The 13,050-nt window shown below is 40.3% G+C and overlaps 1 protein-coding gene across 4 annotated transcripts in view; it reads right to left on the reverse strand.

Annotated features, from left to right (window-relative positions):
- KIAA0586 (KIAA0586 ortholog) overlaps nucleotides 1–13,050 on the reverse strand; it is a 253,660-nt gene that overhangs the window by 109,622 nt on the left and 130,988 nt on the right. For all 4 annotated transcript variants that reach the window (XM_089661119.1, XM_089661118.1, XM_089661120.1 and 1 more), the window contains exons 25-28: nucleotides 10,758–10,999; nucleotides 6,466–6,539; nucleotides 2,865–2,999; nucleotides 2,422–2,602 (exon numbers count right to left, since the gene is read on the reverse strand). In XM_089661119.1, coding sequence (XP_089517245.1) covers nucleotides 2,422–2,602; nucleotides 2,865–2,999; nucleotides 6,466–6,539; nucleotides 10,758–10,999 — 632 coding nt within the window. The remainder of the gene's footprint in view (nucleotides 1–2,421; nucleotides 2,603–2,864; nucleotides 3,000–6,465; nucleotides 6,540–10,757; nucleotides 11,000–13,050) is intronic.

Genomic DNA, 13,050 nt, shown 5'->3' on the forward strand with positions numbered 1-13,050 from the left:
ATGTATACAGTATGTATATCCCAGCTCCCCTGTACTCCATTATAGTGATATGACATGTATACAGTATGTATATCCCAGCTCCCCTGTACTCCATTATAGTGATATGACATGTATACAGTAATGTGTATCCCAGCTCCCCTGTAGTCCATTGTAAATGATATGACATGTATACAGTAATGTATATCCCCCTCCCCTGTACTCCATTATAGTGATATGACATGTATACAGTAATGTATATCCCAGCTCCCCTATACTCCATTATAGTGATATGACATGTATACAGTAATGTATATCCCAGCTCCCCTATACTCCATTATAGTGATATGACATGTATACAGTAATGTATATCCCAGCTCCCCTGTACTCCATTATAGTGATATGACGTGTATACAGTATGTATATCCCAACTCCCCTGTACTCCATTATAGTGATATGCCATGTATACAGTAATGTATATCCCAGCTCCCCTGTACTCCATTATAGTGATATGACATGTATACAGTATGTATATCCCAGCTCCCCTGTACTCCATTATAGTGATATGACATGTATAAAGTATGTATATCCCAGCTCCCCTGTACTCCATTATAGTGATATGACATGTATACAGTAATGTATATCCCAGCTCCCCTGTACTCCATTATAGTGATATGACATGTATACAGTAATGTATATCCCAGCTCCCCTGTACTCCATTATGACATATGACATGTATACAGTAATGTATATCCCAGCTCCCCTGTACTCCATTATGACATATGACATGTACACAGTAATGTATATCGCAGCTCCCCTGTACTCCACTATAGTGATATGACATGTATACAGTATGTATATCCCAGCCCCCCTGTACTCCATTATAGTGATATGACATGTACACAGTAATGTATATCCCAGCTCCCCTGTACTCCATTATAGTGATATGACATGTATACAGTAATGTATATCCCAGCTCCCCTGTACTCCATTATAGTGATAGGACATGTTGTATACAGTACTTACTGTCCCCCCGAGTCCCCTGCGGCGGTGGAGAGGGTGCCTCCTCCCAGCGGAGGAGAGCGGACCTCTCCTGCACCTGTCCCCTCGGCAGCGGTGCCGCAGAAGCCAGAAACCGGAAGTTGTGAACCGGAACTCGGCTTCACAATGAGGCTTGGAGCACAGGTGCAGTTGCTCCATGATTCATCTGTGCTCACCGCTTGCAGCCGCTCGCCACAGAGGAATTTCTCCTCGCATTTGGCGAGCAGCTATTTCAAGATCAATTGAACTTTAAAGGCTAAGTTCACCTTTCAGGAAAATAATAATTAATGATTATTATTTTCCTGAAAGGTGAACTTAGCCTTTAAAGTTCAATTGATCTTTCATTTTAAATCAGCAAAATATATTTTAGGTACAGCAAAACTAAAGGTGTTCAAAGTCTAACAGTTCAGCACAGCAACACAGTCCGAGTTAAAAAAAAGAAAAAAAGCCTGTTCCTTGGCAGCATGCTGAAGAGAATAACCCTTGTCCTCTGGGTGGTAGCAGAGGTCCCTCTGCAGTGGCCCGACATGCCTATAGACCTGACTCAGCAGGGGGCATGGGAGACCTTTGCAGAGAAACGAGTGCTTCCACATAGAGAGCAACTGTCCCTTCTCTACATGTAGGCAAGAGGCAGGCTTTTAAAATCTGCTATGGAGCTGACCGTACAAGTTACAGTCTGACTGTAAAAATATGCTTTTAATCTACCAACATCTATTCTGTGCATTAGCCTGTCTTATGATATGCAAATTAAGTGGATTACTTAGGTAGGTCCTCTTATTGGATTATTTTTTTGGTAAATCTAAAGCAGACAACACAATCTGTTTGTAGCATGTATGGCTTTTCCTAAATTTTAGAGACAAATGTAAAGCAAAAATTTCAGTAGTTTCCTGTTGTAGGGTCATTACCTTTTATGTCTTTTTTTTTTTTTTTTTTAACATTCTTATAGATTTGCGCACATAACTCATTTTGACTGTAAAAACTCTTCAATTTCAGTTTAGTGTCTGATTTTTTTTTTTTCAAAGAAACCCTTGACAAATTTGTATCAATATTTTTTTCTCTGTGGGGTATAGACCACACTTAAGTTTAGTTCACATTGGTGTCAAATGTGTAGTCTGGCGAGTGTTTTCAATGCCTGCTAAATGACCCCCAGCTGGTGTGTATTAAAGGATGTACTGAGCCATGTTTCCATGCTAGACTACATAGCAGTGTGCCAACCTGAAGATTGCAAGAACATAAATTCCCATTTCAAGGACTTTACTAAGGGGACCCCTCTTCAGTGGAGGCATAAATAAAAAAGAGAATGTAACCCTTCCCTGATTTATCCAACAAATCACCTAAAAACACTGAAAGCACAACAGTTATTACTATGAGTTTAGTGCTTTAATTCAAGTGGATGTGTATAACCTGGTACATTAGTGTATTGTCCAGGAGACAATGGACGATTCTGAGGATGTCCAGCAGTCTGACCAACGTTAGATGACCCTTCCATAAACACAGAGTGTCCCACCAGGACTTGCTCTGCAGTTGTGGTCAGTCTCGGCCTCTGACCTTCGCTGATCTCCCCTAAGCTGTCTTCTCCTGAGCTCTATGGAAAAAAAAAAAGAAGACAATGGAGAGCAATATAAACAATCTCTTCCAGAGAAAAATAAAAACTATTCTGTGAAAGCCTGGCAGAATAATGCCATGTGGGGTTTCAGCCATGAATAACAACCTGCTGTTAAAATAGCTTCTAAAAATAGAGGTGAAAATTGCTAATACATGACGACCACACACATATTTCCAAGAAGCTATCAGTTTACATAACGGTGTTTTATTGCTGGATGCCAGAATGGAGGAGCGGAACATACCTCAAAATGGTAGAAAGCCTCATGTGGCGCAACAAGATCCTGATTAAATTTGGCTAAAAGCGAAAGGACGGGGTCACGATGTGCTCCTCTGTGAGGTCCATGTATTACCTGTCCTTCACTGGGGGGGTCAAATTCCTGCAGGAGGAGAAAAAGGCTGCCTGTTATTGGCATTCCGACTTTATCACTTAAGTAATGCTGCAGTCAGACAAAACTTCAGTTGGATTGTTAATGTAAAAACAGTCACATCTGTTCATACAAAGGATTCCTGGTTAATGGATCTTTACAGCTACACAACGATTTACATGCCAAAATCCAATAAACAGAATCAAAACTCGTGATACATATGAAATACACACTTACTATTTCAAATTAAAACTAAATTCTGGGTAAACTACTAAAAAGGCAGTTATACTACACTAATGTTTACTGTTTTAGGGCCAGTATCAGTAGGTTTGGGCTGTGTCGTTAGATAAATGCAGCTTGCTTTAGAGAGGAGTTTGGGTGCCTTTTGAGATGATTCAAAATTCACTGACAGGTGAACATGCAATTGATCTCCTTCTGACTTGCTTTTGCATGCCCATAGATTTGTATGAGTAAAAAAAATGGATCTGATAAACACACCTACAAAGGCCCTTACCTGCCAAAGAAAATTTATTTTGTACAATACATACCTCTGATAGACAGATGATTACCTCTAACCATTCTGTTTCCTGGATCAGATCTCTGCTCATTGGCCAGAGATGAGGATAATAATATGCCTAATGGTCAGGATGCAAATAGAAAGACAACAGGGAAAGTCACAAAGCTAACCCAGCAAACCGACTTGCTGGACCAGGTAAAAAAAAATAAAATAAGAATTTGAACTGTGCATTTAGTGCTTCCCGACCGCCCTATAGCAGAAGTGCTGCTACAGTGGCACGCATAATCACGTATATATACTTGATTTTGTATTTCCAGGTAGGTGGCACATGTGAGCTCCCTACCCGTGCTGCTATTGGCTCCTCGACGTGGCAATCTCTGGGATCCAGCCGCCGGTTCTCGGCCAGAACCCGGGACTCGGTGATCATCGGCGGAGCTGACAGGGGAGAGGCCTGTATGTAAACAATACAGATCTCTCCCCTGTCAGCACGAACAGGCTGCTTTTTATTGTTCTGCAGAGGGATTGACAAGGGATTTTTTTGTTAAATTTATCATCTAGGAGTGGAGATTTTGATAAGGTTCTATTAAAGAAAGAAAAATACTGGATTTATACACAGGGAACATTAATACCCGAGGGATTAAACACTGAACTAAATTTCAAAGTTTTTCTTAATTCATTAAAGTAATTAAATTTGGTTCCCTCTGAGAAGACTAAAAAAAAGAACATTTAATCATAGTACATGCTTCTCCTCTCCTGATTGCCTTCCTATCATGACCCTTGGTTGGGTCTTTGCAGTCTATGTTATAATGTTTTACAATGTAATGATGGCGTCTCAACACAAGAGGATGTAATGATAGGTCCATTATGTAGGAGACGGTATAAAAGGAAGCATAGGACTGCCCCCCCCAGTTCTGACGAAGTCAGCAATGATTGGCAGATGAAACGTGTCAACATAGTGACGTCATCACATCCGGAAATGACGTATGCCAGTGTCTCCTTGCTGGATTTCACATGGGTAGTTGGAAGCCAAGTTACACGGCATATTGCTTTGAAGTTATTCCTGCTAAGCATCAAGAAGGCACAGCAATAGTAGCGATTAGTGGCAATGGGAAACAGCTCTACATTGGAAAGTGAAGCATTCATATCCTCAAGTGGACTTATTGCAGTGCATTGATCGGAGGTGGCACTAAGTGACTCCTCCAACTGAACCAATGTATTTGGCTATGGTCTCATGCTTTAATCACCACTATCCTTGTTCAATATATACTGCATTGGATTTCCTTATTTCTACATATATATGCTTATCCTTTCCTCAACGAGTTGTTTAAATTCCTCAATTTGAGTGGACCCTCTGAATTTACATCACTGCTTAGACAGCTCTGAGCTTCCATCTATATACTGCCTACTTTGCATGATCTGATTGATCTGTGTATACTGCTGCTTTTTTCCTCATGATGTCTCATTATCCCTGATTGGAGGTTATTAGCAGTGGGATCTATTATTGAGACTTCAATATTCATCATCTCCACACTATTTCACATTGTAGTGATTAGATGCAGGTGTTTTGGAGATGATTACATCGATATGTCATTGATTGCATGGGAACTTGATCGATTTATTTTGATGTGTATTTATTCAGGCTAAACCATTTACTATCAAGTTCTATGCACCTGGACTTTAGTAGATTATTCTTCACTGTCTCACCAGCAATTGCTTATGTCATTTAGTCCCCACACTCAAGCAATGCATGTGATTACACCTTGATTTCCTAGCCAATTTGATGCATAATATTGATCACCAGCTATGCTTTCAGTACGGACGTATTCTTTTAATACACTATTTTTTATTCTTTTTGACTGGTGTCTGTATATGCACCCTGCTAGAGCAATGTTCTTCAAACGATCTTTTGGATTATACACAAAGTGTTTTTGCAACCATTTAAATGCTTATGTTACTCTGCCTCGGTGATTAATATTACCGACTACGCACAGTCTGTTCTTTACAGCTGTTTCTAACTTAGTGAATGATTTACCCCCTATTACTTTTCTGGCGACAACCCAAAATTTGGGATTTTCTTTTACTTTCACTTTCAGTGATAATGGTAAACGGTAAAATAGGGAGGGTGAATCTACCTAACAGGGTACAGACAGCAGTAACAACTGACAAGCATTGTAATCCCTCTCCACTCTATTCAAAACCAAAAACAAATGCCTTTAGTTATACTTTAATGAAACATTCAATTTTCTAAGGCTAAATTCACATTGAGGCGGCTCTGTCAGCCACTTTTGTACAGATATGGCAGCCTATTCATTTGAATGGCTTGCTGAGATGCCTAAAAAACAGGGAAACGGTTCCTGCACCATTTTTGGAATTGCAGACCACACGGGAACTGCAATTGTAGTGCGATTACCAGTAAGGGAGTAATTCCCAGTGCACACGGCGTGTCATTAGCATTAATGGCACCTGCACACATCTCCTGTGTTTTCCTGTGTGGGTGGTTGCGGCTTCAGGAACAGGTGTGGACCCGCAGTGGGAACCACCCGCACAGATGTGAACCTAGCCTAACACAGGCAGTCGTAACTAGGGTTCCCCCATAGATTGCTAGGGATTTGTTGAGCTGTGATTGATTGACCTCCTATTTGATAGTCCTTCCATAGTTTTGGGACTAATGCCACTTGGCAAACCCAGCGGCATGAAATCATAATCATTTTAGCAATCTGCAAGGGTAACATTCTTAGAATGCAAGGGGCATTTTTCCCATGATTAATTGGTTTTAACAAGAGTTCCTGAGACATGAAAATTGTTTTAGTAGTTCTCTGAGGTAAAAATGTTGAGAAAGCTGCTCTAACAAGAGATTAATACAGAAAAGAAAGACTTGGTGGACATGACCTTTGTGGATTTGTCCCTCTAGTATGTATCCTTTAAAAGGAAAGTTCATTGATCAGTTAGGGGTCCTCTTACCATATCATTGGCATCCCTTAGAGTGCTGGATAAGCTTTCTGGCAGGTTCGGATAAACACCACCTTCTGCTAAAGCTGTAAGAAATTACAAGAACTGTAAATCCACAATCAAGATTAATATATTGTAAAACATTCTGTACTCAAAGATGGCAGGTTAACAATAATCATACAAACTTGAACATACTGTATATTTCATACAGCAGTTAATAGGTAAAACTTTAAAAAGTTATCTGTATATTAGCCAGTCAAATTACACAGGACTGGTGTAAGGAGATCAGTTAAAGGATAAGACTTGCAAATTATATTGTTCTCCGAACATTGTGTAACCTAAACTGGAAAGATTTGTTCGGTAATGGACAAGCTTTCAGTGAGTCCTTAGTGGATAGAACTTCCACAGATTTGGAAGAAATAAAGAGAAGTAAAGCACAACCATGTTGTACTCTTTGACTGTGGAAGACAGCAGGTAATGAGGAAATATGACTGCCTCCATGCACAAACTACAACCTATAAACAGACAAATGTTTCAAATTTACACATATTGACAATATGAAAGATTGCGTTTAAAGGCAGAAAAGGGTCATGAAACAACAAAAAATTTGGGCACTATCAGAACACAATTTAGGGGCATTGATAAGCAAATCTTGACTTTCTAACCAAATATCAAGGCAGGCTTGTAACCACCTCCCACAACTCCCTATTGGTCACGAAGACTGCCCAACAAGGGGGTTGGGCCAACTTCAACTTGCCAGGAAAGCTAAAATGTACATATCAAAAGTGCACAGGTTTCAATATATCTAAACCTTAACTTGATGTCCTTCAGTTTGCTAAAGCACTGTGTATTAAAAACAAATGTCTTTTTTTTTCATAAAATAGATATTTTATCCCTTTTTTTACATCTCAGGGCTGCTGATCTCCTCTGGCTTTTTTTCAAAGCTACACCCTGACATGCATGTGAATCAGCACCAACTGCACATTAGCGCTCTAAACCAGTTTACAGAAAGTGACAATAGTGAACCATGCCTATGCAACGTGTGTTGACACGGCCACTTGTAGTCTCCAACATGTTGCAAATGTGACAAGGTTATCAGGAGTAAAATTACAAGACTGTTGTCACCCCATAATACAAGGTGTCTGAACAAAGACATTCCATAGCAGGATAATCAATTATTCTTTTAATGAAAATGACATTAAGTTGCATGTTTAACCTCCCTAGCAATATGATTATGTCTATATTTCTGTGCTGAAAGCGGTACATTTTTTTGCATGGAAATGTGTATTTTTTTATTGTAGGCCTGTAATTTTTAGGAATAACTCACTGAAATATGTCCAGTGAGTTTTCTATTGTCTAGTAAACATCCCGGGTATGATAAAATTTGAAACACAAAATCATAAATTATAATTTATTAAATAATCATAAAAATAATAATATAATAATAATAATAAATTTAATTCAATAATATAATCAAACCAAAAACACTGAAATTTGAAATAGAGCACCAAGTTCGCACATCACTGAGCAAAGTCGCAAAATCGTTTTCAGTGTCTGATGATGAATTTCCCCACGAATCATTATCACTCAATTCTGCAAATGGTTCTGATTTACTATCGCTGTTCTCTAGCTGGTCTAAAACCGCTCTTGACCAAAAGGGACGCTTTTTGGACGCCATGGACTTTTCTAAGTTTCCAGGCAGAAAGAACAGTCAAAATGCAGGCAGGGCACAGGACAAAGAAGTAGGGACAAAATGTATGTGAAATGGTTTGATACAATAATGTTTTACTATGTCAAATTCATTTATAAGAAAATGACAGTTTCAAAAAACTTTTAAATTTGACGCCGTTCCGGCCCCCGTATGTCCCGACGCTTGCAGAGACCGGAACACGGAAGCTGGATGCCGCCATCGGCCGAAGGAGTTGGCCGGGGACGCTGCAGGGGATGCATCGCGGGAGCGAAGGACAAGGTAAGCGCTGCAGGGAATCCCTGAGCAATGCTGCATGGTAAGCCCGAGTGTAGCTCGGGGTTACCGCTTTTGGTACTGAAACTTTACCCCGAGCTACACTCGGGAATACCGCCAGGGAGGTTAAGAGATTTTATTGCTTGGGTTTATATATACTGTAAGAGGAATGCAAGTATTTGATAGGGCCCTCACTTCCTTTATGCTGTAATTTCACAATCCCTTTCCAGGTGGTTACCAAAGATGGTTACTTGGCAGCAAGTAACGGCAGCAGAAAATATTACTTACATGATTCATTTGTACTGTTTTATGTTTAGCATTCACATTGTCTGATTTAACTATTCTTAAAATCAATAAAAGTTAGATTACACATAAAAGTTTTTTATTTATAAAAGTATATTTATTACTAGTACGTTCTTGTATAGCAGGTCTGGACTCCAATAGTAATTTAAAGCTGAACTCTGATCAGCTTATAAAAAGGCACAAATGTTTTTCTGTAAATACCACAATGCGCCTCACACTCACTGTCCTACTTCAGCTGCTTCACAAAGCCATTTCTTTATAAAAAGCTGTGCTATTCCAGGTCTTCTATATTAATCCACCATCGAACTTTGTTATCAGTTGGTCTCAAAGTACTTAGTAAGGGCCAAGTCACACTAGCAACTTTGGAGGAGCAATTTCTAGCAGCTACAAATCTCTCTGCTTGTTTTCTCTTAAATATTGTAGCTGAAAAATTGCTACTGCTGTAGCTGGCTATAATGCTCACCTCTGCCGTGTCATGGCCATCAGTAGCAGCAATGGGTAACATGAGAGGATACTGACTCTTGCATTTCTGTCTCTTGCACAAAGTTAAAATGTTGAGAAATTATGCTAAATTGATTTTTTCATTGACTGAACCTCACTTTTCCTAGTAACAAAAATGCTAGGCATGCGACTCTGTGCCTGTTACTAATTGCAGCAACAACAATATTGTCAGTCTGTCATGGGGCAATCAGACAACATGCCTCCTAATGTCAGTGATCTAAGTATGTCAATAGAAGAGTGTGAGCAGGAAACACCTGATAAATAGGACTGGGGGGAGCGATCACATAATTGGAGGAATCTGTCTAACTTATGGTGATTGCTGAAATCAGGAGGCATGCTTGCCATTTGTAAAACTGGCAAAAATCTAACTTATCGTGATTGTTGAAATCAGGATTCAAGTTGGCCATTTGTAAAACAAATAAATAAAAACCTGCAACGCCAGGGGTTTCAATCACTCCCTACTTTATCCAAAACACCACAGTTAGATATAGTTTTAAGTGGACACACACACGTTGTATCTGCAGTCTTCTCATTTCTGCAGCCATGCAAAGTCCAGAATTTATACAGCCTGTCTGAGCTTTCAGAACGCAGGGTACAGAATCTAAAGTTACATGCTGCAGAGCTCAGTAAGGAGAGCGGATTGGAGGTAGGGGACCCCCCTCCCCTTCACACAGGACACAGAACAAAGCAGAGGCTGCCAATCACAGGCTCTGCACTGCAGCTACACGCCCCACCCTCCACCCCCGTCGCCTTTTCACCTCTTGGTGTCAGGGAAACTTGTCAGAAGTGACACATACTGATAGCAGATGAATGAGGCAGCAGAAAGAATGACACTTAGTGTTCTGGATCGAGACAAGTACACATAACAGAAAAATATGCTTTACTGATATTTCATGTCAGAGCTTTACAACCACTTTACGAGTTAAGTGTAAGTGCACTTTGGGCCTTTCGACATCCAAAGCTGGACATACAATATATAATCTCAGCTTAATCTTCTTTAGGCTAGGTTCACACATGTTTGGTTGGTGTGGCTCACATTTGCATTGGCACAGCAGACTATTCATCTGAATGCGATACTGTACCTGCCTAAAAAAAATAAAAATAAAAAAACACAGGAAAAAGGTCCTTGCATCTATTTTTAAAAATTGCAGCAGCATGGAAATGGCATGGTGCTTTTGCACCATGCAGTTTCCCCCAACCAAAAACATTCTGTGTTTTCAGATGCATGCGGGTACCATATTGAATAAATGACACCACCGCGTGTTTGCTAAAAAGCAGCGCATTTTTCCTGCGGGTGTGGGAATGCATTCGATTTACAAGCATTCCTGCACCCACATATACTGTATGTGATCCTAGCTTTAAACTTACCAAAACTATGTAATATGAGGATATGCCTAAACAAATCAGTGCATTTATGTCAAATCAGGTAGGGCCCTAGATAGCGGACTGCAGATCTAAAGGAGATGCAATCAGATGGTATAGTGTATAGTCACCTGTATAGCCATTCTTTCCCCAGACATCAAACAGAAGAACTTACCTCGAGCAACAGCTATCTGTCCATAGCTATATACAATCTCCCCTTCTGAGATGGGTTTGTCTGTGGTATCAGATTCGGTTACAGTGACAGTCAAACTGCTCTCAACTGTGGAAGGTGCAGACACTGATGGAGAAGGTACTGGTGAGGGAGTCCTCTGTTTAGGCGACACTGGGAGAGATTTCTCTGATGAGGCAGCAGAGATCAAGCTTCTTGGTTCTTCTTCTACAGCCACAGTCATTACACTAAAGGAAATTAGTGTTTATGTTATTATAACGTTCCGTGCAAGTACATCCTAACATTTAACTTATCTTAATTGTCCCCGTATGGTCCGTTAACTATATCATTGAAAGCATTTGGTAGAACATTCTGATAATTGCAAAAATACCTGTAGACCTGTCAGAAATGTAGACTGTCCAGTGCTCACTTCCTCACTTTCTGTGTTACCTCAAATAGCCCTCTTATTTCTCATCTTGGACTAAAGAACAATGTTTGTACCCCTATGCCGTGGAAAGAATGACACTGGGAGGGATTCAGTAATATAGCAAAAGACAACTAGGCAGGGCTGACACCATTCAATTCACAAAATTGCTGTATTGTCAGCCCACAACAAGAAATTAGCAGTGCAGAACTTTTCTGACTCACAACATGTATTTTTCTGTACTTGCAGGGTCATTAAAGAGATAAAACATGGTGAAATGTGTATGTATTACTAATACATTAACAAGAAAACATTCCACAATAAGAGGCAGCGGGAGACATGCTTTTTTCAGACGTAATAATAATAATGCCCAGAAATTAGAACTGTGCGGACTTTTTATCTGGGAATGGATCATTTGGTATGAAATTACATTTCTAAACCGTATTTTTTTTTTTTTGTCATCCACAGTATTTTGGCGCTCTCAATATAGGCACCAAAACATTTACTTGAGTCTTCTGTACTGTGAAGACTGGAAAGGCTGTGTGTCTTGTACAGCTATGGAGTCATGTCAAAGTGTAGGGTCAACCAGCAGCATTATCACAGTGGAGGAAGGGGAGGGAGTAAAGCTGGATGTACAATGTTAGTTTTTTTCGTTCAGGTGGTTGGCTGAAAGAGAAAAAAAAAAAACAACAACAATGGATTCCCCCATGCACACAAGTGAGGTGGATAAAGGAATCCTCCCTGCTGCAACACTGTATTCTGACAGCAGCGACTGTCCGCTGTTTAAATACACTTCCCAGCAGTGACAGCCGCTGATCGATGTAAGTTTTCCGGTGTGGCTGTTCAATAAAAGTCAATCTACAGTTAGACGTCTGTTAGGAGGACCACACACAGATCAAAATTTGCCTGAATTTTAGAGCTACCTTCTATACCCACCTTCACATACCAGGCATTTCTCTTCACTTCAGTGGTCTAACAAACTGAAAGGGAAGCATGTGCTGCTGGGGAAGGGAGAAGTTAATAGAAACCTGGGGCTTTGCCCTGTATGGGTAAAGCACAGGTTCACTTTAAGAAGCAAGTGAATTGTGCCGTTCAAGTGGATGCAGAGGGTGCGGTATGGTATTGTATGAGAGCTGGCCTTATTTTCATATATGCTATAGCCATAAAAATATGGATTAAAGGAGACAGCTGACGTCACTAAGCCAGTCCAGGCTAGGGAAAGATCCCAACTTCAAAGTCCAGATCCACCCCATTGTCTGGAGCGGCACTTGGCTCAGCCTCTCAGCGAGCCGCTGAGAGCTTGAGACAGCCGCTCACACCTCCATCACAGCCCAGTGTTCCAGTGAGCACTGGGGGGAGGGAAGGGCAGAGCACAGCTCTCTGCTCAGAGTGGCTGTGAGAACTCAGCAATCAGCTGTCATGTGATCACTCAGTTCTCACCCTTAGAGCCAGCGGGGAACCGATGTTGCATCCTCCTAGATAAGTATAAATAGGGGGAAAAAAGTCCATGCTTTTCTTTTAATGTAATAATACAGATTATGCCTGGTGTTTAGAATTAATGGTAGGGGCTATAGGTGCAACACAAGTTTGGAGATTAGGAGTCATTATCAAAATCGGTTTTTCAAGTAATTCAAGTAAATAAATAAATGACTCTCATACAAGAGTGTATTGAAATAACAAGAACATTTAAAGTTGTTGTTGCAAATATTATCTGGTTGCAGAAATATTTGGTACCAACATTCATGAATTCAAAACAACTGTGCAATCACGCTAACTCCATGGTACCTTTATGTTCTCCCTTGGCCTACAGGTGTTACCTCCTATGGTGGAGTTACATCTAAACTGTAGTCCTGGCTGCCCCTAGATCCCCTGCTA

This window comes from Staurois parvus, unplaced genomic scaffold, assembly GCF_062004578.1.
Source record: "Staurois parvus isolate SC_StPar_1 unplaced genomic scaffold, SC_StPar_1.0 ptg001316l, whole genome shotgun sequence".
In the NCBI taxonomy this organism is placed as follows: Eukaryota; Metazoa; Chordata; class Amphibia; order Anura; family Ranidae; genus Staurois; species Staurois parvus.